At 40.8% G+C, this 22,734-nt stretch overlaps 1 protein-coding gene across 3 annotated transcripts in view; it reads left to right on the top strand.

Moving 5' to 3' along the window:
- Positions 1–18,849, top strand: part of micall2.L (MICAL-like 2 L homeolog) — a 68,046-nt gene extending 49,197 nt beyond the window's left edge. For 2 of the 3 annotated variants that reach the window (XM_018234337.2, XM_018234338.2), the window contains 11 exons: positions 683–921; positions 1,167–1,260; positions 4,258–4,442; positions 6,219–6,347; positions 10,651–10,700; positions 12,314–12,437; positions 13,128–13,218; positions 13,801–13,874; positions 15,195–15,309; positions 16,787–16,836; positions 18,020–18,802. In XM_018234337.2, coding sequence (XP_018089826.1) covers positions 683–921; positions 1,167–1,260; positions 4,258–4,442; positions 6,219–6,347; positions 10,651–10,700; positions 12,314–12,437; positions 13,128–13,218; positions 13,801–13,874; positions 15,195–15,309; positions 16,787–16,836; positions 18,020–18,120 — 1,252 coding nt within the window. In that variant the 3' untranslated portion in view covers positions 18,121–18,802. 3 annotated transcript variants of the gene reach the window in all.
- Positions 18,850–22,734: the final 3,885 nt, after the last annotated feature.

Raw genomic sequence — 22,734 nt, forward strand, 5'->3', positions numbered from 1 at the left:
ATATCTGTCAATGTTATAGGCAAACTTTTCAAATAAATCCATTCCAGTTTCAGTTTATAGTACAGGTATGGGATTACAGCAGAATAAAAAATAGATGCCCCATCCCTCCTGAACTGCAGCTGGTTGCACCCCTCCTGCCAAATGCTTCCACCTTTTATTCTCCTTTAAGTACAGGTATGAGACCTGTTATCCAAAATGCTGAGAACCTGGATTTTTTCAGATAACTAACGGATCTTTCAGTAATTTTGATCTTAAGTGACATTGAAACATTAAGTAAACCCAATAGGCTGGTTTTGCTTCCAATCAGGATTAATTATATCTGTTTGGATCAAGTGCAAGGTACCAGGTTCGGACTGAGAATTAAAATAGGCCCTGGCATTTCAGGTACACAGAGGCCCAATCAGCCCAAACAGCCCCCACCAGCCCACTAAATACTGACTTTCTATGGCACCTTATAGCAGCCCCTCTGGCATTTGCCAGAACCCACAGATTGCCAGTCCGGGCCTGCAAGGTACTGTTTTATTATTACAGAGAAAAAGGAAATCATTTTTAAAAATTGTAATTATTTGGTCATTCTGCGTTTTCACGATAACGGGTTTCTGGGTAATGTACCGGTGCTAAAAATGAGTGGACTTGCATGAATTATGCCCTAGTTTTTGTTCAGTTATGTTCTTTTCTTTAGGGTATTAGATGAGAAAACGGCTGAACCTTCGATCTCCAGTACCAAAGTGGAACCCGTGAGACCAGTACCTAAGGAAAGGAAGATTAAAAATGAAACTCCAAAGTCTGTTTCAAATCCTGAGCCCCCTGTTAGCACCCCAACATACACCAGTAAGGGAATCGGTACCCCAAGCAGTACCACAAAGTCTAACCTTTCCAAAAGTGGTTCTGGGCAGAAGGCTGATGAGATATCCTCTAAAGGTAAGTGTTTTCTGTGCAGTTCTTTTTATTTTACTATGTGATGATAGGAAGTGGGGTGCACTTTGGGTAATCTCAATTTGCAGCCATTTCTTTGCAACGAGTAAAGTCTTTAAAGGGAGTGTATACTGTATCTGACATGGCTTTGTGTAGTGCATGATTCATGTTGGGGCTCATGAAATTTGGGACTAAGTTTCCCTTTGGAATGAACTATTTTATTCCTTAACGTGCTTAACATGTCATTACAGGGCCTACTCCTAACTCTAATGTATCCAAACAAGAAACCCCTGAAAACTGGAGGCAGAATCTGAAGTCAATAACCAAAACTCCACAGGCACAAGGGTTTGTATGGAATAGGATTTCATATGATTGTTTGACTGAAAGTCTTAAATGTACAGGTATGGGATCCATCACCTGCAAACCTGTTATCCAGAAAGCTCTAAATTACGGGAAGGCTATCTCCCATAGACTCCAATCAAACTAATTCACATTTTTAAAAATGATTTCCGTTTTCTCTTTATAATAAAACAATATCTTATAGTTGATCCCAATTTAGATATTTATAGGAGGCAGAACAGTCCTATTTAATATTTACGTAAATGATTTTTTTTAGTAGACTTAAGGTATGAAGATCCAAATTAGGGTTATCTGGGAAAAACCCAGGTCCCAAACATTCTGCATAACTGACCCCGTTCCTGAGTGCAAAACATAAGTGTATGAAGAGCCAAATTACTGAAAGACTCCTTATCCAGAAAATCTCAGGTCCCGAGCATTCTGGACAACAGATCCCATACCTGTACTGATAAATTGATGACCAACTTGTAGATCCTCAGTTTCTGGCCCTGATTTCACTTATGGCACCTCTCCAGCCAAATTACGGTTATCTGGAAAACCCCAGGTCCCAAACATTCTGGATAACTGGCCCCGTTCCTGAGTGCAAAACATAAGTGTATGAAGAGCCAAATTACTGAAAGACTCCTTATCCAGAAAATCTCAGGTCCCGAGCATTCTGGACAACAGATCCCATACCTGTACTGATAAATTGATGACCAACTTGTAGATCCTCAGTTTCTGGCCTTGATTTCACTTATGGCACCTCTCCAGCCTTATGGATATATATATTGCCTATACACATTAAGGTTTATATATAAAGAGAGAAACACAATCCTAGCACAGAAGATGTTAGGAAGGATCTCCAGCCCTTGAGCTTTTGCCTGTAATTAACTCCAGACTAACCCGTTCCTACCAGTACAGACTGAGGGAATTCACTGTGAGTCAAGACAGATGTGTTTACAAAGTATGCCTGTGAAAGTCCCGAGATGTTGAAATTCTGACCCCCCCCCCCTTATCCCCTCGGGCAGCTAAATAGCTGTGAATATTCTGGGGCTGTGAAGATGCAGCTTGTCCCCTGTCACAGAGGATTAGCTATAGTCTGTTTTGACTAACAGGGCCTAAATTCCAGACAGGAAGCTGAGATATTCATTTCTAATGCTCCCATTGATTGTTGTTAGATGATAAGTAAAATGATAGCATGCATATAGCTCAGTGAATTTTATGCAGTGCCATAAGCACACGTAGTACTTCAGTATGCTAGAGATTTGTCTAATCAGAAGGTTCTACTCGCTGCCATATGCTTTTCTGGGCTGAGATCTGGAGGGATGGGCAGCTTTCCTGCAGCATAGCTACGTATACCTTGTGCATTCACCTTGCCACTTTGGATCAGGTCATTATTGAGAACTATTTCTCAAAGATATGCCGTGAACTCATAATTATTAAAAAGTCCACATTTTATTAAATTAGCATATTAAAAATAGTACATACTGACTGGGTATGACCCACTTTACGCACCGTAGGTAGGTGCCGTTGTGCGCATCACATTAATCACAGAGTTTAAAACCAGAATGATCCCACCCATTCCTACTTAAAACCAATCAATGAGGTTGGCCCAACCTCTTTATACTGTTTAGATCACACCTTTCCTGGGTACTGGTACTATTCCCTATACCCTGTATAGACAATACTGACTTAAACTGGGCATAGACATGCAGATTTAACTTTCATATTGGATGAACGATCATTCGGTGCCAACTCCCGACCTGCTGCTAACAATTCAGATCAAATAAAGTAGTAAAAGAACAGATCAGATGATGTTCTGGCCCTGACAGCAATCATACGAAAGTTATGTAAGACAAAAGCTGTTGACAGTCTCCCACTGATATTGGGGCAATACATGCAGAGATATTATCGGTAGCCGAAATTTTATAACCTGTCCGATCGTCTGAACGTCCGATCGACATGGCACGAAAAATGTTGGGACACTCCACGCACGGTCCGAAAATTGTACGAGATTCGTACAATAGATCTTTGCGTCTACAGCCAGCTTTATGTATAAATTTCAGTCCAAGGAAAAGAAAGAGTAAGGTTATGAGTTAGGAGGTGACCCCATGAGTCTTTTTGGTATTTTGGATTTTTCATTTACAAACACTCTTACCTTTGGGACTTAATTATGAGTTTGACGTTACATGCTATATCTAAATACCATCAGGTTTGCTTTTGTTATAGATAATCAAGACGTATAATATTTAAGATATATCTACAATGGCAATAAGGTCCACATTGGAGATGGGAAGGTTAATGTTTTTATAAAAAATACATCCGTGTGAAGTTTTAACATACTAAAATTGTACAGCTCTATGCTGACTATATTGATTTCAACATTTATTGGCTTAGAACATACCATGAATGTAGCTCCATAATTTGAGGTTTGTTATATGTTATTATGGAACTTATACATAAGTTTACAAATCTGTTCTTATGGCAACCTCGCCAAATGGGCAAATCTATAAGTGTATGGGCAACTTTACACTATACATCAGTTACTCACTGTGTCATTGGTGAGAGTATTGGTTCAGTGGTGAGTCTTAATAACTGGACATGAGAATGGTTTGCTTGATACCTCCGTGGCCTGGCAAAGCGGAGTATAAATTACGATTAGAAAAGCTTCCACATATTAAAATAATCCATCATCGTGTTGCGCTTATAGATTTTAGTTTCTGTAGTACCAGAGACTAGGGGGGCCATGAAGGTCTGGCCCAGTATTAATTTAGCTATTTTAAACCATGTAAGGCTTTTGTGCTGGGATGTCAGGAATTACAAAACAGAGCAATGTTGAATCTAGCTGTTTCTCCAGCCATCTCTTCTTACCGGATTATTGGTATAATTACACGTTTGGAGTACATATTGGTTTCATTTACAGATTAACTGTGCTCTTGATTATAAGATGTTGTTTTTTTGTCAGTTCTCTTATGGAAGTCTGTTTCTCTCTCTCTCCCTCTGCAGTGTGGTGCAACCCAAAGTCTATCCTCTACCCAAAGATGCAGAGAATGCAGCCAAAACGACACCCTCTGCCCAGAAGACACCAACTGTAATTAACTCGGTGAAGGCCAATACGACTTTACCTGGAAAAGAGAACAAGCCATTTAAATCCCTCACCCCATCAGCTGCACAGAGCAAGGAAGACAAAGGTAATACAATCTGCAAAGCTCAGTAACTGTATATTTATTATTAGGTGCAACCTGCTAACCTTTTTAAAAATAGGTCTAAAGTAACAGAAACCAAAGCGGTAACCACCAATATGTATTCAGTTTGCTTTACATTTCAGAGCACTTTGAACATGTCTATTCTTTTTATATGAAGGATGGAGGTTGGGTGCATGGGAAATGCAAAAAATATACAGGAACTCATTTATGAACACTGGGCAGTAACCCATAGCAGCCAATAAGGGATTTGTTTTCTTTTCTCAGCCAGCTGCAGGTAGAACAGCAAAAGAATACATCTGATACATACATATGTAATACATACATACTGTCCAGCTGCAAATTCGCCGAGTGTTTATAAATGATCTCCACTGTATCTATGCCTGACACATTTTCTAAGGTGCTAACATACAGTGTTAAACTTGTAGATATTAATAATTGTGTATCATTTATAGTTTCAAATACAAAAGATCCACAAACATCCTGTGAAATATATATGAACAGTGCTTAGTGATGTCATCACTTATAAATGGGGCTTAGTGATGTCACTTAAGTCACTTGATCCTTTGAAGCTTGTGTATTATATGAATTCATTTCCCTCTAATGTAAGGGGATACTAAGGGGCGGATTCATCAAAATGTGAGTTTCAAGCTTAAATAGAAACTCACCCACGTTCTATTCATTCCTATGGGATTTTCCCAATTGTATTTATCAATGAGTGAGCTCATCATTTGACAAATACAGTTCTAAAAACCCCATAGGAAGGAATAGAACGTGGGTGAGTTTTTATTTGTTCACTCACATTTTGATGAATCTGCCCCTTAGTATCCTCTTACATTAGAGGGAAATCTGCCCATAAATGTCATCTTGGAGTTCCATGATCTGTATAAAAGCACTCGGCCTGCGGTGTTATGCTTTTTCATGGCAACAGAACTCCTTGGTGTCTCTAATATTTTTATATTGTACAATAGGGGGTGCATGATTACCTTTATATTACTGTAGGAAGTCCTTAAATGGTGATCAAAGACAAACCATTTGGATTATAGAGTTTTATATAAATAAACAGCCTGTTCCTTTCTCTATAATTATGGGATGACTGTTTTATTTTTATCTCTTTTTAAACCCTCATATTCACAAAAATTAGTGACTAAATAGCAGCAACCTCCCAGGTGATTGTGGTGAGCCTCCCATGTTGTTTTCATTTCTTTGGCGTTATTGTAGATGTCGTGTGTCTGTCGTGTCTACTTAGATGCATGATCTGTCCCAGAATCCCTTGAACCCGCCCTGACACTTCATGTTACATACATCGCGCACATTTTACTGTATTTATAATGTCTTTTCTGGGAGACGATGTGCTTTACAGTATATAATTTATATATTCAGTTGATTAAAAAGCACTTTCATTTTCAAGTCGGTGCATGCTTTCCCACACTCTTGTTTATACAGTTATGTTTATCATATGCAGGCGCTGAGAGATTTATTGGTTGACTTGACTTGAAAAAAGGGGAAGAGAAATAATTTCTCTCAAAGCACTCCAGTATCTGCATGCCTCTCGATTTTTTTTTTAGAATAAGGATTTAGCTTCCTTCAAGTGTCTATTCAATTCTCATGTATCGTATTCTGTGAATGTGAGTTTATTTTACACAACAATGATTTGTCCCCTTAACTATATAGCCTGGTTTCTGCATTGGGAGTGTATGCATGCCTAACACGCTCTTTATTTAACTTCCATCCAAATAAAAACCCTCTCTATGACTTTTTCAGCATCTGCCTCACCAACACCGCCAAAGAAAAAACTTCTGCCTGTCAACTTGGATTTGATTAATGATTGGCCAAAACCAACGCAGAAGTGGCAAGACGTGCCCCTTAAGGATGATACCAAGCGACCAGCCGGTGAGGATATGATTACGATTTAGTGCTTTAATGATGTGAAGGCACAGTCCATAAGCTATCCAGGGGTTTCCAGTAGAGATGCACCGAATCCACTATTTTGGATTCGGCCGAACCCCGGAATCATTCACGAAATATTCAGCTGAATACCGACTTTGCATTTGCAAATTAGGGGTGGGAAGGGGAAAACATTTTTTACTTCCTTGTTTTGTGTCGTCACACGATTTCCCTCCCCGACCCTAATTTGCATATGCAAATTAGGATTTGGTTCGCCGGGCAGAAGGATTTGGCCAAAACCTGCTGAAAAGGCCAAAACCCTAGTTTCCTAGTATTTGTTCTCTAAGGGCTCTTACTCACGAGCGGTTGTAGCTGCGCTCCCCTGCGTTCAGTTTTTCTGCGTTCAGCCGCAGGGGAGCGCAGGAATAGACGCATTACATTTTTTACAATGGGGCTGTACTCACACAGGCGCGTGTAGGTGCCGAACGCAGGAAAAATGCAGCATGTTGCGTCTCAACCTGCGTTCGACGCCTACACGCGCCTGTGTGAGTACAGCCCCATTGGTAAAAATGAAATGCGTCTATTCCTGCGCTCCCCTGCGGCTGAACGCAGAAAAACTGAACGCAGGGGAGCGCAGCTACAACCGCTCGTGAGTAAGAGCCCTAAAGCAGTACACAAGTTTGGTCCAGTGTAATTGAGCCGGTTTGTGGCTATAGGAGGTGCAAAAATCTATGCAGGTGAGTTAATTGTGCATATTTGGGAGCAGCTCGTCCCTGTGAGTTATGGGGCAGCGCGTGGATGGGACTTGGATGTGCACTTAGATGCCCTTCAATTTTTTCACATTTTAAAATTCAAAATTGATTGTGCCTGAGATCACTGCACAAAGGGAGCCGTGATTATTCCTGATCAAGGCAGGTGTTAGACCCTCTTATTCCTGATTTACAACCAGATATTGGTCAGGCAAGCTGTCAGAATAGCCCCATATATGGACCTTTAAGCTGCTGACTTGGTCCCAGACTGGCTAAATCAACAGCTTTTATTGACCTATGTATTATCTTGTTTAGAGTGCATCAACTTGTCCCTCATTCACAGGACAAGGTGCAACCCTAGGTGCTAATAGCGGTATAGAACCCATTATCTGGAAACTCACTCGGTATTACCGCTCCGAATTATGGAATGGCCGTCTCCCATAGACTCCATTTTATCCAAATAATCCAGATTTTTTAAAATGATTTCCTTTATCTCTGTAAAAATAAAACAGTACCTTGTACTTGATCCAAACTAAGATATAATTAATGTATGGGATCCGTTATCCAGAAATCCATTATATATAAAGCTCAGAATTACAGAAAGGCCATCTCCCAGTTAATTTTATCCAAATAAGCCAAATTTTTGATTATTTCCTTTTTCTCTGTAATTATAACAGTGCCTTGTACTTGATCCAAGCTAAGATATAATTGGAAGCAAAACCAGCCTATTGTTTATTTAATGTTTAAATGCTTTTATAGTAGACTTAAGGTATAAAAATCCAAATTATGGAAAGATGCCTTATCCGGAATACCCCAGGTCCTGAGCATTCTGTATAATAGGTCCCATAGCTAGCAAGAGCGTCAAATTTGGGAGTTAAGTATGGTTCTAGGAGTTACAATTGTGCCCATTAAATTAAATATTTTCTCTTAAAAGCTTGCCCCATATGCAAATAAATCTAATTTAAAAAAAAAAAAGCTTTATCTTTTGTTAAACATATCCCTTTTATGCGTGGCATTCCTGGCCATGATAATTATAGTTTTGTTTGTGTGTCTCCATACTGTTAGCCGTTTAGCCTGAATAATACAGTATATAAATAAGTTTAGTTGTGTTAATGCTCAGCGAGCGATTGAAGTCAAGGGCTGTACAACACCTCCAACCGTCAGCATCAACACAAACAGCCTCTCCCTTCTGAATCATGAGCCGGCCAACTGGAAACTCTTTTCACAGATTCGCTGCAAATCTCTGCCTTGTTTCCAAGTTCAGGCTAAATATAGATGCAAATAATGATTTACGCTCTGTTCTTAATATGCCATGATTGTTGCGCAGAGGAAAGCAATCATCTGGAAGCAGGCTGAAAAATGATTATATGATTAATAAGCCACCATTCCATTTCTCTGATTTAAAGGGATTGTGGGAAGGCAGTAATAAACAGCTAGAGTAATTAATTTGCAGAATTAACACATCTATATGCGGAAGGTTCATTAACAGAGTTTAGGTGACTACGTTGGTATGTTCTGTTTCCCAGAAGTCAGAAGCTTATTGGCTTGTATATGGGGCCCTCCAATGGGCCTGCCTTCCCTTCAGCCCCTGGTGTAACTATAGAGGAAGCAGATCCTGCTGTTGCTGGGGGACCAGAGAACAGAGGGGCCAAGACCACAGGTCTGCTTCCTCTATAGTTAAGAAACTAAGGTGGCTAATATTTGGCACCCCCAAGTGCACCAAGCCTTTCCTTCTCCTTTAAGGTTAAATTAAGAATTCTCAAGAGCTATTTTGAATTCTTGAGTAAAGGTGGCCATACACAGCCAGATCTGGGACTGAGTTCACCACCCATACGCTGGCCAAATTAGGCCAATCAGATTGTTGGCATTAGGGGCAAGGATGGGATCATCAACTGGGACCTACACAGACCAGTCGGACAAGTCGACACATTGATGCATTCCTTGTCCGGATGGATATTCAAATCTGCCCAATTTAAGTCCAGATATCTGTCTATGGATTCTATTACTGGCCAATGACTGATGATTTTAATGACTGGCCAATAGGTTGCTGACTTAAGGTGGCCATACACGGAGAGATCCACTCGTTTGGCGATGTCTACAAATGAGTGGATCTCTCCCCGATATGCCCAAATGAGGTGGGCGATATCGGGCTGATCCAATCGTAGGCCCTAGGGCCCAATGATCGGATCCTAACGGTGGCTTTACGGGCGGTCGGATCGCGGGACCACATCAACGAACAGATGCGGCCGCGATCCGACGGGATTTTTAGTCCCATCCGATCGAGATCTGGACGACTTTCGGCCAGATCTTGATTGGGGAAGCCCGTCGGGGGGTCCCATACACGGGCCAATAAGATGCCGACTCTGTTGGCAGCTTTTATCGGCCCTTGTATGGCCACCTTTAGTCTGGAAGGGCCAGCCAACTTTTTGCTTCTTTAGAGAAAGAATTCCATTAGACCAAAGGTGTGCCATTAGATTTTCAACCTTTGATAAAGCTACATTTTAGTCTTGTCATCTTCTGTACTATATCATGGTATGATTAGATGCCACAACATGATGTTAGACAGAGCAAATCATTTCATCTTGCCAAGGTTAAGGGAAACCAGTCCAGGAATGTGGTTTTCTCCAGCAGGACACCTTACCTATGTAGCTGTTTTTTTATTTATTGGAACACAATAATACAGGTATGGGACCTGTTATCCAAAATGCTCGGGACTTGGGGTTTTCCGGATAACGGATCTTTCCGTAATTTGGATCTTCATACCTTAAGTCTATTAGAAAATCATGTAAACATTAAATAAACCCAATAGGCTGGTTTTGCTTCCAATAAGGATTAATTATATCTTAGTTTGGATCAAGTACAAGGTACTGTTTTATTATTACAGAGAAAAATGAAATAATTTCTAAAAATTATTTTGATAAAATGGAGTCTATGGGTGATGGCCTTTCGTAATTTACAGCTTTTCGGATAAAAGGTCCCATTCCTATATGTACTTTTATTTTCAACCCTTATAAAATTTAAAGGGCTCACCTTTACATTAACTTTCTGTATCATATAGATAGTGATATTCTGAGTTATTCTAAATGATTTAGCTTTTTGTTTAGCAGCTCTCCAGTCTGGGATTTCAATAGCTATCTGGTTACTAGGGTTCAGTTAACTCTAGCAACCAGACAGTGGTTTGAATACGAGAGTGGAATAGAAGAGGAGCTTCAACAGAATGATAAGTAATAAAAAGGAGCAAAACATTGTATCCTCAAAGAGGGCAGTGGCCTCCATTTTAAAACTGGAAAGATGCAGAATAATAGTTTAATCATTTAAAATCTAGTAAAAATGAAGACGGGTGAAAGAGTTGCCAAGAACAGGAAGTTCTACAATATATTAAAGCTACTAGAATGTCTAGTAGAATGTCACTCGCAGATGATATCACTGGATATACTTTGTTATAAGAAAAGAAATGAACTGCAATATTATCATTTACAGAAGCCAATGTTAGCATGGCAGAAATCTGATGTTGCTGTTATATTGCATTAACTTGATCTCCACCTTACTTTACCCTACAGCTCATCCCAGAGGGAATGAAACCAATAAAAACACTGCTCCACGTAACAAGGTCAGTACGTCAGTGTGCAGGGCCCGAGCTGATTGTTGCTATTGTTGCGAATGGAATGCGACCCCTTAAAAGTTTAAATGCCAATACTAGCCAAAAAAAAGTGTTTCATTGTTTCCCAAAGACAAAGGGATCTGACAAACTCCCACGCTAAATCCTGACACCTGTTTCTCTTCTGCTACAAATAGTTGATACCAATCTCCATGTGTTATATCAGCCTGTGATCATCATAGAAACTGCCTCTAGTGTGCTTTAACAACCCCGCATTGACAGTGGGTTATTACCTTTGATTTGCATTGATTAAACTGAACCATAAATCCCTTTCTATGTATAGATAGAGGGGAATGTATCAACTTTCCAAAATACAAAAAAGCAGAATGTGCCTGTCTTTTTTGCTTTTCTCTGTGCTGTTTGCCTGACTTCAGAACTATGGATTAGAAATTAACGCCCCTCACACCCAAGACTCTCTTTGCCATAATACTTTGAAAACTTCTGTGATTCATATTCTCATATCTGTTAATTACAAGGCAGCCCTATATTTCCGCGTTTATCACCAAATATTCAATAAACCGTTCGCTAAGCCCTTCTTCTGTCAACTATGGTTCTATGTACGGTTCGGACCTGAAGTCCCTCAATCCACGGCCGCCTGAGCCCGACTTCCGATGATGTCACAAAAGGGGCGGGACGAGCAATCGGGCGTCTATAAAACCAGAAGTCGGAAGCTGGGAGTGTAAGGTCACGGGCGGGGGGAGCAGGCATAACCCGGACCTGTCCTCGACCCGCAAATGGGGGAGCAAGGTCGGCCCAAACCCGCCATCCATCAATAGTGCATGTGTCTATCTGAACACAGTTGCAAATGTTTTGCTTTATAACTACTATTAAAGGGTTGTGCACCTTTGAATTAACTTATAGTATGATGTAGAGAGTGGTATTCTGAGACAATTTGCAATTGGTTTTCAATTTTTATTATTTTTGTTTTTTAAGTTATTAAAGCTTTTTATTCAGCAGCTCTTCAATTTTCATGATAAACAATATGGTAGCTAGGGTCTAAATTAACCTAGCAACCAGGTCCGGACTGGGAGCCAAAATAGGCCCTGGCATTCCAAGTAAAAAGAGGCCCGCACAGGTCCCAGCAGCCCATGAAATAGTGACCTTCTATGGCACCTGATAGCAGCCCCTCTGGCATTTGCCAGAACCCACAGATTGCCAGTCCGGGCCTGCTAGCAACCATGTATTGATTTGAATAAGAGACTGGAATATGAATAGGAGAGGACCTTACTAGAAAGATGAGCAATAAAAGGTAGCAGTAATAATAAGTGTGTAACCTTACAGAGCATTTGGTTTTTTGGATGGGGTCAGCGACGCCCATTTGAAGGCTGGAAAGAGTCAGAAAAAAAGGCAAATAATTATAAAACTATAAAAAATAAATAATGAAGACCAATGGAAAAGTTGCTTAGAATTCGCCATTCTATTACATACTAAAAGTTTATGTAAAGGTGAACCACACCATGTTGAAACATGTGTACATGGCCGTGGGGGAACGGCCACTGCAAAAGTCTGTAAAACACAATCTTATATTCAAACAAATCAACTTGGCTGTTTTCTTTTTTTTCCAGGCCCGACCTGAATATATCCCAGAGGAGGAGATCCAGAGGCAGCTGCAGATTATAGAGCAGGAGCTGGATGCCTTGGAACAGCAGGGAGTGGAAATGGAGAAGCAGCTGCGCATCTGTGATGGAGGTGAGACCGCACACAAGCTGTTGCCCCTCTGTGCCGCTCCTAGTGCTGACGTTTGTCATTATTGCAACCCTCATTTAAAAGGGCAGAAATTAATAGCTGTGCAGTGCCCAGACTTTTGGACTTTTTGCTGCCGTTTCCTTTAAATCCTGTCTCCCCCCCCCCCACACACACACATACACTTGCTGACTAATAGCTCCCAGCATCAACAGCACTTCTTCATTATACCAAACTATTGTTATTTCCTAGTGAGAACTAACCTTTGATCCCTAAAACAGCAGATGGGAAACTGAGGGTTTTCTTGGGAACTGCACTTAGCACAAATGATAGACCCATGGTCGGTACATCTGTGCCCAGTGTGATTTGCTGTTGCTGAATGCTGGGACTTGTAGTTCAGCCAGAACAACTACAGGCTGATCATTATTGATAAACACCGTTTGCAGAGGTGAAGCTATTAAAAAAAAATGTATCAGTCCACAGTTAAGCCCTCTGTATAATGAGCTGCCCCTTATCTCAAAGCCTGCAGTTTAGGGACAGAGCTCATACCTCCCTGTAAACATATAACCCTTTTAACAGGGGAGCAGGGAAATCTCATGATTTGGCAGAGATCCACAACCCATCGTCCTTTGCCAGGTATGTTTTGAATTGATATAAAATATAAACTAACTCTGGAAATTCTCTTGCTCTGTGTAGACGAGTCAGAGGACACACTCATGGTGGATTGGTTCAAGCTTATCCATGAAAAGCAGCTCCTCCTGAGACAAGAATCTGAACTGAACTACATGTGAGTCTTGATCCGTGGCTTATAGGCAGGCCGACATGAAGGCTTTGTATGTGGACAGAATAATAGATGATAGATGTGTCTTTATCTGGTTGGGAGGGAAAAACAGTTTAACCCTTTATGTACTGTCAATGGACTAAGCGTGTACTTTTTGCAACTGGGAAAAAAAGTGTCCTCTAATGCCTAAAGATATAGTGCCCCCCGGTGGCCAAATATTTATGCAAAATTATCTTTACTTAGCGTTAATGAGCGACAACTTTACTAGCTATCAGACATAAGGGAATATTTGCATAATAAAATACATGATACATAGATGATCACAAATGACTGTAATGCTTTACTGACGTACTGGAATGAAAGTGAAAGGTCACAAGCTGCAAGGTTTGCAGACGCCTGTAACTACACGCACAGGGCTGCAAATTCCATTCACTACATTTCTGAGGAAATAGTGAGTCGGCATGGGGTGCGGGAGTTCAGTAGCGCCGACCCTGTTAGGCAAACACACACCTATTTGGAATCAGGTAGCTGATCTCAAGTTTGGACGCTTTAATTGTAACTCCTTATTCTTTGTCTTGGTGTTTCCAGTTCTAAGCAACAAGCATTGGAGGACAAACAGTCCAATATTGAAACTGAACTTCGGAACCTAATGAAAAAAGCGGGTGAGTGCAGTTTTCTTGTCAAATGCAGTGTCTGCGTATCTGCTGGAGGGCAGGGAGGAACATGCCAGCCGATCAGTAAGATCCAGGCACGTGCAGAGATAACAAGAATTAAGGAAGGAGAAGGCAGGCCCTGGGGCCCAGAGCAAGTGTTGGGAATGTCTCAGATGAAGAAAAAAAGAACCTGCCATTCAGGTTACTGTTACAGTGTGACTACCTGGAAACAGAGACGCAATCAAGCAATGGCTACCCTATATCTTTAGGCAGTTAAAAGGGAAAGTTATAGCTAGAATACAAACTCCTCCTCCTAAGTAAATAGATGCAAACTTTCTGTCGTATAAGTGCATGTTGTAAAAGCAATGTTCCTAGGGTAACAACACTATTTTTAAAGGAGAACTAAACCCTAAAAGGAAATATGACTACAAATGCCATATTTTATATACTTAACATATTGCACCAGGCTAAAGCTGGCGAATCATCGTACGATCGGACTTTCCCATCTCCCGACCCGCCACTAACCATTCAGATCAAAGTCTTACCAGTCAGATTAGTTAAAGAACAGATCAGCAATGTTCTGCCCCTGACAGCAATCGTACGATATCTATGTCCAACCAAATTTAGTGACAGTCTCCCACTGAAAATCGTACGATCGGCAATACACGCAGAGATATTATGGGCAGCCGACAGAAATTTTCTAACCTGTCCGATCGACCAAACGACCGATCTCCGCCGGACGAAAAATGTCGGGACTCTCCACACACGGTTCGAAAATCGTACGAATCCTCGATTCGAACGATAAGATCTTTGCGTCTTTGGCCAGCTTAAAGTTTCACGTGTCAATAGCAGCAATGATAAAGTGAATCAGCAGAAAAGAAGATGGGGAGCTACTGGGGCATCTTTGGAGACACAGATCTTTACTGCTAAATGGCTGTTGGTGCCTTGGGCTGGTACAGAAGCCCAAAAAATAATGTACAACATTTCTAGCTACTTTATTAGTTATGCTTTAGTTCTCCTTTAATCAACCAATTCTCCTTCCCATGGGTACTTGTATACTAGTCTGGGGTGCTGCAAAGGCTGAAGATACTCTTTATCTTTGAGCTACAGACAATCGGAGCCTTTCGCTACCACCACCCAAGTATCCAGTTGTGAATGCACCATATACTGAATATGTTAAATAGGGCTAATACTAGAATATTTACAACTTTTGCTGCATTTGGACCATGTCTGACCCAATCCTTCTGCAGAGAAGGAACAGAGAAATACTGCCTATATCATTTGTACTGCAAATTCTGTTTTATCTAACTGTTAATGAATCTGTTTTAGATCACCTAAAAACCCCAGGAGAAAGCGAAAGAGAAAAGGAATTACTGGATCAATTGCTGTTAATTGTCAATGACAGGAGCGAAATTGTAGATTGCTTGGATGAAGACCGAATCCGGTAAGTGATGGCACAGTCCTCTGCCCAACATGTGTGCATTTTGCTCAGAAACACAAGTGCAAGTATACATTTTTGCACCAAAATATGCTCCATGTGTTGGCACACAGGCTGAATAACAATATTATGTCGGGAATCCACGCCTGATCTCTTCAGTCAAACCAGAGGGACTTGCCCCAGTTCCCAGGCAATCAACATACAAAAAGTTATATCCAAAGATATATGTCCCAAGGCTTTTCATCCATAAAAACAAAATGTTTATTCAAGATTACATTAAAAAATTAGATACATACTGACCCTACAAGGTCCACCTTACACGTTTCGTACCCTCCGGCACTTAGTCATAGGTGTCTCTGTTAACAGCATGTTCCATTCAACCCCGTTACTCCCTTAAATTCTGAATGGAACATGCTGTTAACAGAGACACCTATGACTAAGGCTGACACAGTTCCTGTTAGTGCAGACACCAGAGGGGGTAGAGAAGAGTGAATTGGCTGTTTCTCAGCCTGTGTTTATACACTGGCCTAAAAATAGCCCACATTTGACTTTAGCCTCACTGTGACTTTTAATGGACAAGTCTTCCAAATTGATAACTTAATTCTTCAGTGGGGTCAATTGTATGTATCCGCTGAGACTCTTGTGAGTTTATTTATAGGAAGCTCTATCCAGGGTCAGGGCTGGACACTAGCCAGTGGGCCCAGCTCACCCATACCTGCTCCCCGCCAGGGGACCCAGTGGCAGAGGCCAGCACTCCTGATATTTTCTCAGTTCTCCTAGAGTGTTTGCTTATTTTTATTTTTATTTCCCCTCACGGTATTTCACTGTATTAACGGCAACATAGACACCTTCCTCTCATACAGTTAGTACAGGTTTACATAGCCCCTGCATACAGCAACCATTTGTTTCCCTGCTTTTATGCGGTACAGTTTTAAAGGAACCCCACTCCTCCAGATATTTGCTCCCCCTCTCCTCCATTGTTGCTTCCTTGCACCCCTTGTTAGAGCTCTAATGAATAAAGGGGGAGAAATATTGTGCAGAGGACTTTATAAATTATAAGTGACATTCTTTATTGCCCTATAATTAAAGCGCTTTTTCCTCCGTTCCTTAGTAAGCTGCTGTGACCTTTTACTGCTAAAATTTTGGTTGTTGGCTCTATTTAGCCTAAAGCCATGACAACAGTTCCTGGTGTATGAATCTGATAATGCACCGAGCTCTATTAATTCCATATTAATGCAAGGTGATCCAATGGATATATATTGGGATTATTTCGAATTTATACTACCCTTTTCCTTGGAAGATTTTGCTCTGAATTTTGTCAGATGTGACTAAATGCCTCATTTTTCTTCAGCGGATCATGTTTCTTAAATTGAGCCACTCCTTTAAGCACTTTGATTAAAATACCACTTTTGAGAAAGAAATGGCGTATTTTGTCTGTAAAGCACAATTTTTTTTTATATATGCTTTCTCTTTTTCCCAACAGAGAAAAGGAAGAGGATGAAATGATGAATGCCATGATCCAAAGGCACTCAGGTAAGAAACAGGTAGAGGGCGGAGCTTATTTTCTCAGGTCAGCTGTGTTGTTCTTTCGTGAAACCAATGCACCGGGCTGTGTTACCAGGCAATGCAGAAATGTGGCAAATCCTATATAATCTAAAATTGGAGCTGTTTATTTACCTGCATAAAGCCACATAAATAACTGTGTATGGATTATAAATTGGGTTAGCTTCTGTATTGTAGGTTCTGTGTACAGGGGCATATGTAGAAGTTACTGGGCCCTCAGCAAATTGGAATAAGACATTTCTCGTGAATATATATTAAAATTGCTTATCAGTCACTCTGAATCCCCTGTAACTCCTGGGCTCCACAGCAACCACCCCTACAGTTATGCCCATGTCTGTTTGTCTTTTCTCCAAACCTTTTCCATGGTTTTGTGAGATATCAGTACAGTGTGCCCCATGAAGGGCTTTATGGTGGTGTCTTAGGACCTATATAAAAGTAGGGATTCTGTCATGATGTTTATGATGTAGTTTTTATTTCTAAATGACATTGTTTACACTTCAAATAATTCACTCTACCTGATATACAATTTCATTTCTGACCCAACAAGTGTATTTTTAATATTGGTGTGTAGGCAGCCATCTCAGGCAGTATGGAACTGCTTTCTGACAGGCTATTGTTTCCCCTACTCAATGTAACTGAATGGGGTCGCAGTGGGACATGGATTTTTATTATTGAGTGCTGGGGGGAAGAGGAGGTGGGCGATATCACTCCAACTTGCAGTAGAGCAGTAAAGAGTGACTGAAGTTTATCAGAGCACAACCTGACTTTGGGGCAGCTGTGAAACTGACAATATGTCTAGCCCCATGTCGGATTTCAAAATAAATTATTAAAAAATACGATTGCTCTTTTGAGAAACGCATTTCAGTGCAGAAATCTGCTGGAGCAGCACTATTAACTGATGCGTTTTGAAAAAACATCTTTTACCATGACAGTATTCCTTTAAAGGGTCTTGGCCTTGTTTAGCAACCTATACCAACCAGTGAATACTCGGATTTCACTGGTCAGGTGCAGTTAGACAACAGAAAAAAAAAATCTGACTGGTTGTTATTATATAACACAGCAGCCCTACATTATTTAGCTGACAAGGGATGAATAATCTAAAACACACACTATATACTTTGCACTTAATGCTTTTTGTTCTATCTGTTTTTAGAGAACCATCAAAAGGAGGCCAGTCCAGAGCCAAACCTCAAGAGACGATCCAGGTTTAGCTTTTCGGGCCTTTTTAAGCCAAAAGATAAAAGTAAAACATAACATGCGGAAGCCTTTAGCCTGATGAGTGATGAAACACAATCAGCAAATATGATCTGGCACGCTACTCTTTACTGGAATTCCCATGAGTTCTGTGCAATAGAAACCCCCAAATGCCAAATTCTCTCTTGTACAGTGACTTATGGGGAAGAGATTGTGTGTCTGGCAACACCCTCGGAGCCTCAGGGAAGATGTCGCCCACCTTTGGCGTCTCATGTTGGATATGTACAGAGTTCTAGTTGTATATAGGTTGCCTTTATAACTTCTAGTGCAGTATTTTTCCCTACAGCTCAGATCCTGCTTAAAATTGCACTCACTTCGGAGAGAGACTAAAACCTATTCAAACATTACAGGAGTAAATTTGCAATAAGAAATCATCACTCTGAAGCTCAATGTCTATGGAGATGGGATAAGCTAGGATCTATTATATGCTAAGCATAACATGTTACAGAGACTCCAAGGAAAAGCCATACTGGGACACCACTTATTGTTTCTGATCCATGCTTATTACATTGCCTGCGTATATGTAGGGAAGCTGTTATAATCAATATAAAGCACCTTGTTCTTAATACTGGAGCCCACACAGTGAGTATCAGGTTTGATTGCATTAAGACACGTTTTATCTGCTACCAGTGTATTTTCACTTTGGGTAGTTGCTTTTAATAAAGCTGTCATATTATCACAATGCTGGGGGTATTCATTGCATTAAATGTCTACTTTATAAACATGAAACTGTATCATGAGTCAGATATGTAGCGTATGTAAGAAATATGGCCTACAAGCTGCCGCTGTGATGTTTTCAACCAAAGTGGCTCATATCCAAACATCGGCAATGTGTAGACACAGAATGACTCTGTATGATGAGCATATGGGACCATGTTTGCAGAACAGATGCTGAAATACCCAGTTATTGACTCTAATGGTCAGTTTGATCATTCACATGTGGCCGGACTGGATACATATTAAGCTGTAAGACTGGGTCAGGATGACAATGTGTTGCTTGTAGAGCATTGTCTGTGACATTTTGGGATTGATTTTGTTCACATACTCAGTAATAGAATGCATTGCTTGTGTGCTCAGATTGAGCATTAATACAGTGCTAAGGAATGCATATTAACCACCCAAAAGGCTTTTAATGTAATGCTAAATGGTAATACTAACCCAGACTGTTTACTAATTCAGAGCCAAGGGGCCTGCACATAATACTCCCAGCTCGACCATTAAAATAGTAGTCATGGTGAGTGTAACCCTAAAACAGTTTAGCTATAAACCATTTTAGGTCCATTCTATGCAGCCTAGACTGGTTCTGTCCCTATTTCTAATGACTGATCTGCAGCTGGTTTTGCATGAATTTGTCACTCACAAGGTGCATGATGGAAACTCATAGCACTCCAACCAATCAAAAGGTTCATGATGGAATCCTATAGCACCTCAACCAATCAAAAGGTGCATGATGGAAACTCATTGCACTGCAACCAATCAAAAGGTTCATGATGGAATCCCATAGCACCTCAACCAATCAAAAGGTGCATGATGGAAACTCATAGCACTGCAACCAATCAAAAGATTCATGATGGAATCCCATAGCACACAGACTAATCAAAAGGTGCATGATGGAATCCACTCCATACACATTTCTATATGCTTTAAAGGATTCTGCTTTTATAATGCTAACATACTGAACCATTTTAGGCCCACTCTATGCAGCCCGGACTGGTTCTGTCCCTGTTTTTCATGACTTATCTGGAGTTTATTGTGCATGAAATTGCCACTCACAAGGTGCATGTTGGAATCCCATAGCCCCTCAAACAATAAAAAGGTGCATGATGGAATCCCATAGCGCACAGACTAATCAAAAGGTGCAAGATGGAATTCCATAGTGCGCCAACCAATCAAAAGGTGCATGATGGAATCCCATAGGGCCTCGACCAATCAAAAGGTGCATGATTGTAATACCATAGCACACCAACCAATCAAAAGGTGCATGATGGAATCCCATAGCGCCCCAACCAATCAAAAGGTGCATTATAAAATCCACTCCACACCCACTTTTCTATATTCTTTAAGGATTCTGCTCTTATAATGCTAAGAGACAGATATCCCACCTTCCAACTGTGCAGACCCAAAACAGGGGTAAATGATAACAATGTGTGTGTGGATTGGGGAGAGGGTAATATGTCCTGATTTAGGGATGCTTTAAAGTATGGGATATTTAAATTGAGTACCTTAATTTGTATACTAGCCCCTGTATATACAAAATCTCTTGACCAGGTACAGTAGCCCCCAATACAATGTTTGCTGTAATTGTATCTGCTGGTTGGTGGCTATGGGATACTGCACCTGGATCCATTTTTATTACATAACCTCATTGATTTAAACCCAGTTCCAGATTTTGAAATGCAGCATCTGTAGCACTGGCAGTATCATACATACATTGGGTTCTGATATCTGGTATACCTATGCAATATGGAACTGTACTGCCACATATGGATAATGGAATGATGGGTAACCTAATCGGCAGCCCAGTTAAAGGAGAAGGAAAGCTACGGAGGCATTTTATTGCCAATAGATTAGCTGCAATAGTGCAAGCTAGAATGCTATATTTAATCTGTAGAATGTTTTACCATACCTGAGTAAAAAGCTCTAAAAACTCTCTGTTTGTTTAGGATAGGAGCTGCAGTATTAATGTGGTGTGACATCACTTCCTGCCTGAGTCTCTCCCTGCTCTGGGCTCAGATTACAGCAGAGAAGGGGGGGGGTGTGGAAGAGGAGCAAACTGAGCATGCTCTTGCCCAGGGCAATGAGGTTTAAGCTGAAGGCAGGAAGTCTGATACAGAAGCCCATGTGTACACAATAGAAGGAAAGAAATGCTGTGTTTCTTTTGACAGGGGACTCAGAGCAGCACTACGTTGGGGGTTTACTGGTATATTTAGATGGACCTTTCTGATAAGGCTTACTTAGTTTTAACCTTTCCTTCTCCTTTAACACATAGTTTATCTTGATGGCAAAGTGCTGTTTTTCTAAAGCACAAAGCCTCGTCTCTACAAAATGAATAATGCCGAATTCATAATACAGCAATAAGGAGATCCCTTCATGTGAGTACGTGAACCTGAATTACATATGTACAGTTTTGTTTGCTTTTGCAAATTATAATCCTTGAAAGAGATGAACTATAAAGGGCAGCGGTTGCTGCGTGTGATTTGTGTGTTCAGCCAGAAGATGGCAGTTTAATACCCTGCAATACAGTACGTTCCCAGTCTTTGAGAGGCAAAACCAGTGATGTTTTAAAACTTTAATCCAGAAAAAAATTAGGGATATTGTCCTCTCACCTTGACTTTTCCATCTTTCTTGCATTAAACTTTATGTTCATTTTCTTTTTTTTAAGCATCTTTTTACCATAATACATGCCGTTTTATGATTTATTGCGCAGACTGATATCTCTGCATAATATCCATCAAAAAGGGTAACTTTTTGAAATGAAAATGATTGATTTGTAGCGAGGGAAAAAGCCTTACGTGCCCCAGCAGTAGACGTTTAATCCAGGATTTTGCCAGGTGTTAGTAACAGAAACATACAGTATGTATTGGTTGTGGTGCCCTCTACTGTTCATGTATGGGAAACAGTGAAATTAAAAACTCGTATTAAGAAATATCCAGAAAACCCAAAGTGGGACATGAAACTCCCTTACTGGGTAGGTAACCCTATACTTCTTGAGCAGGATTAATATCAATGCTTACGTTATTATTAGCCCAATACTAATAATGGGCCTGAATTCTCATGTAGACTGTAAGCTCTTTGGTATATGCTGTTTACATTAAATTGAAAAGGACTCTTTTTCTGTCTGTTCAGCGCACATATTACTGAACTTGCGGAGCATTTCGGCAGCTGAGTTCATAAAATCTTCATTTATTGAATATAATTAAAAACATATATATCATAGCAGTGACATATACCCCACGCTTGACGCGTTTCGTGGCGTCTCGCCACTTCCTCAGAAGCATCTGTCTGTTCAGTGCAGGAGATCAAAGAGAAAGTCGGGACAATTCAGTAACAAACCCGGGCAGAGCCGGGTCAGGCCTGCCAGGCGTCCTAGGCAACCTATGATTTGCGCTCATGCGAACAAGTGCGAAACGGAGCATGCTTGTGTGCACACACTCGAGATGGAACGTGCATATACAAAAGCACAATAAATTGAAAAAACAAAAACAGCAACAGTCGGGGAGAGCGGGGACTGGACTAGGGGGTAGACAACAGAGAAGCTATGTGCCTGGCACCCCCCCAACTTTGCACCCTAGGTATGTGCCTACTCTGCCTACCCCTAGTAGGGGTGAACCCGGGACTGAACCCAGGACTGCGGTATAGAGCTGTCAATCTGGGGCTGTCCTGCGAACATTGGGACAGTTGGGAGGTATGTACAAGAAACCCCCTTCATAAACAGCCATTGTGGGGATTATATTTCAACCACAGCAAGGAAGCTACTAGTTTGGAAACCCTAAAACGATTGTTATCTCTAATATCAAAATGTGATTTAAATTCATGCGAAATAAATGAGATTATTTATGAGCATAAATCTGGCGGAATGGGGAAGAGCAGGGGAGAGCTGGCACATCTGCAATA

Source organism: Xenopus laevis, chromosome 9_10L (assembly GCF_017654675.1).
Source record: "Xenopus laevis strain J_2021 chromosome 9_10L, Xenopus_laevis_v10.1, whole genome shotgun sequence".
Lineage (NCBI taxonomy): Eukaryota > Metazoa > Chordata > Amphibia > Anura > Pipidae > Xenopus > Xenopus laevis.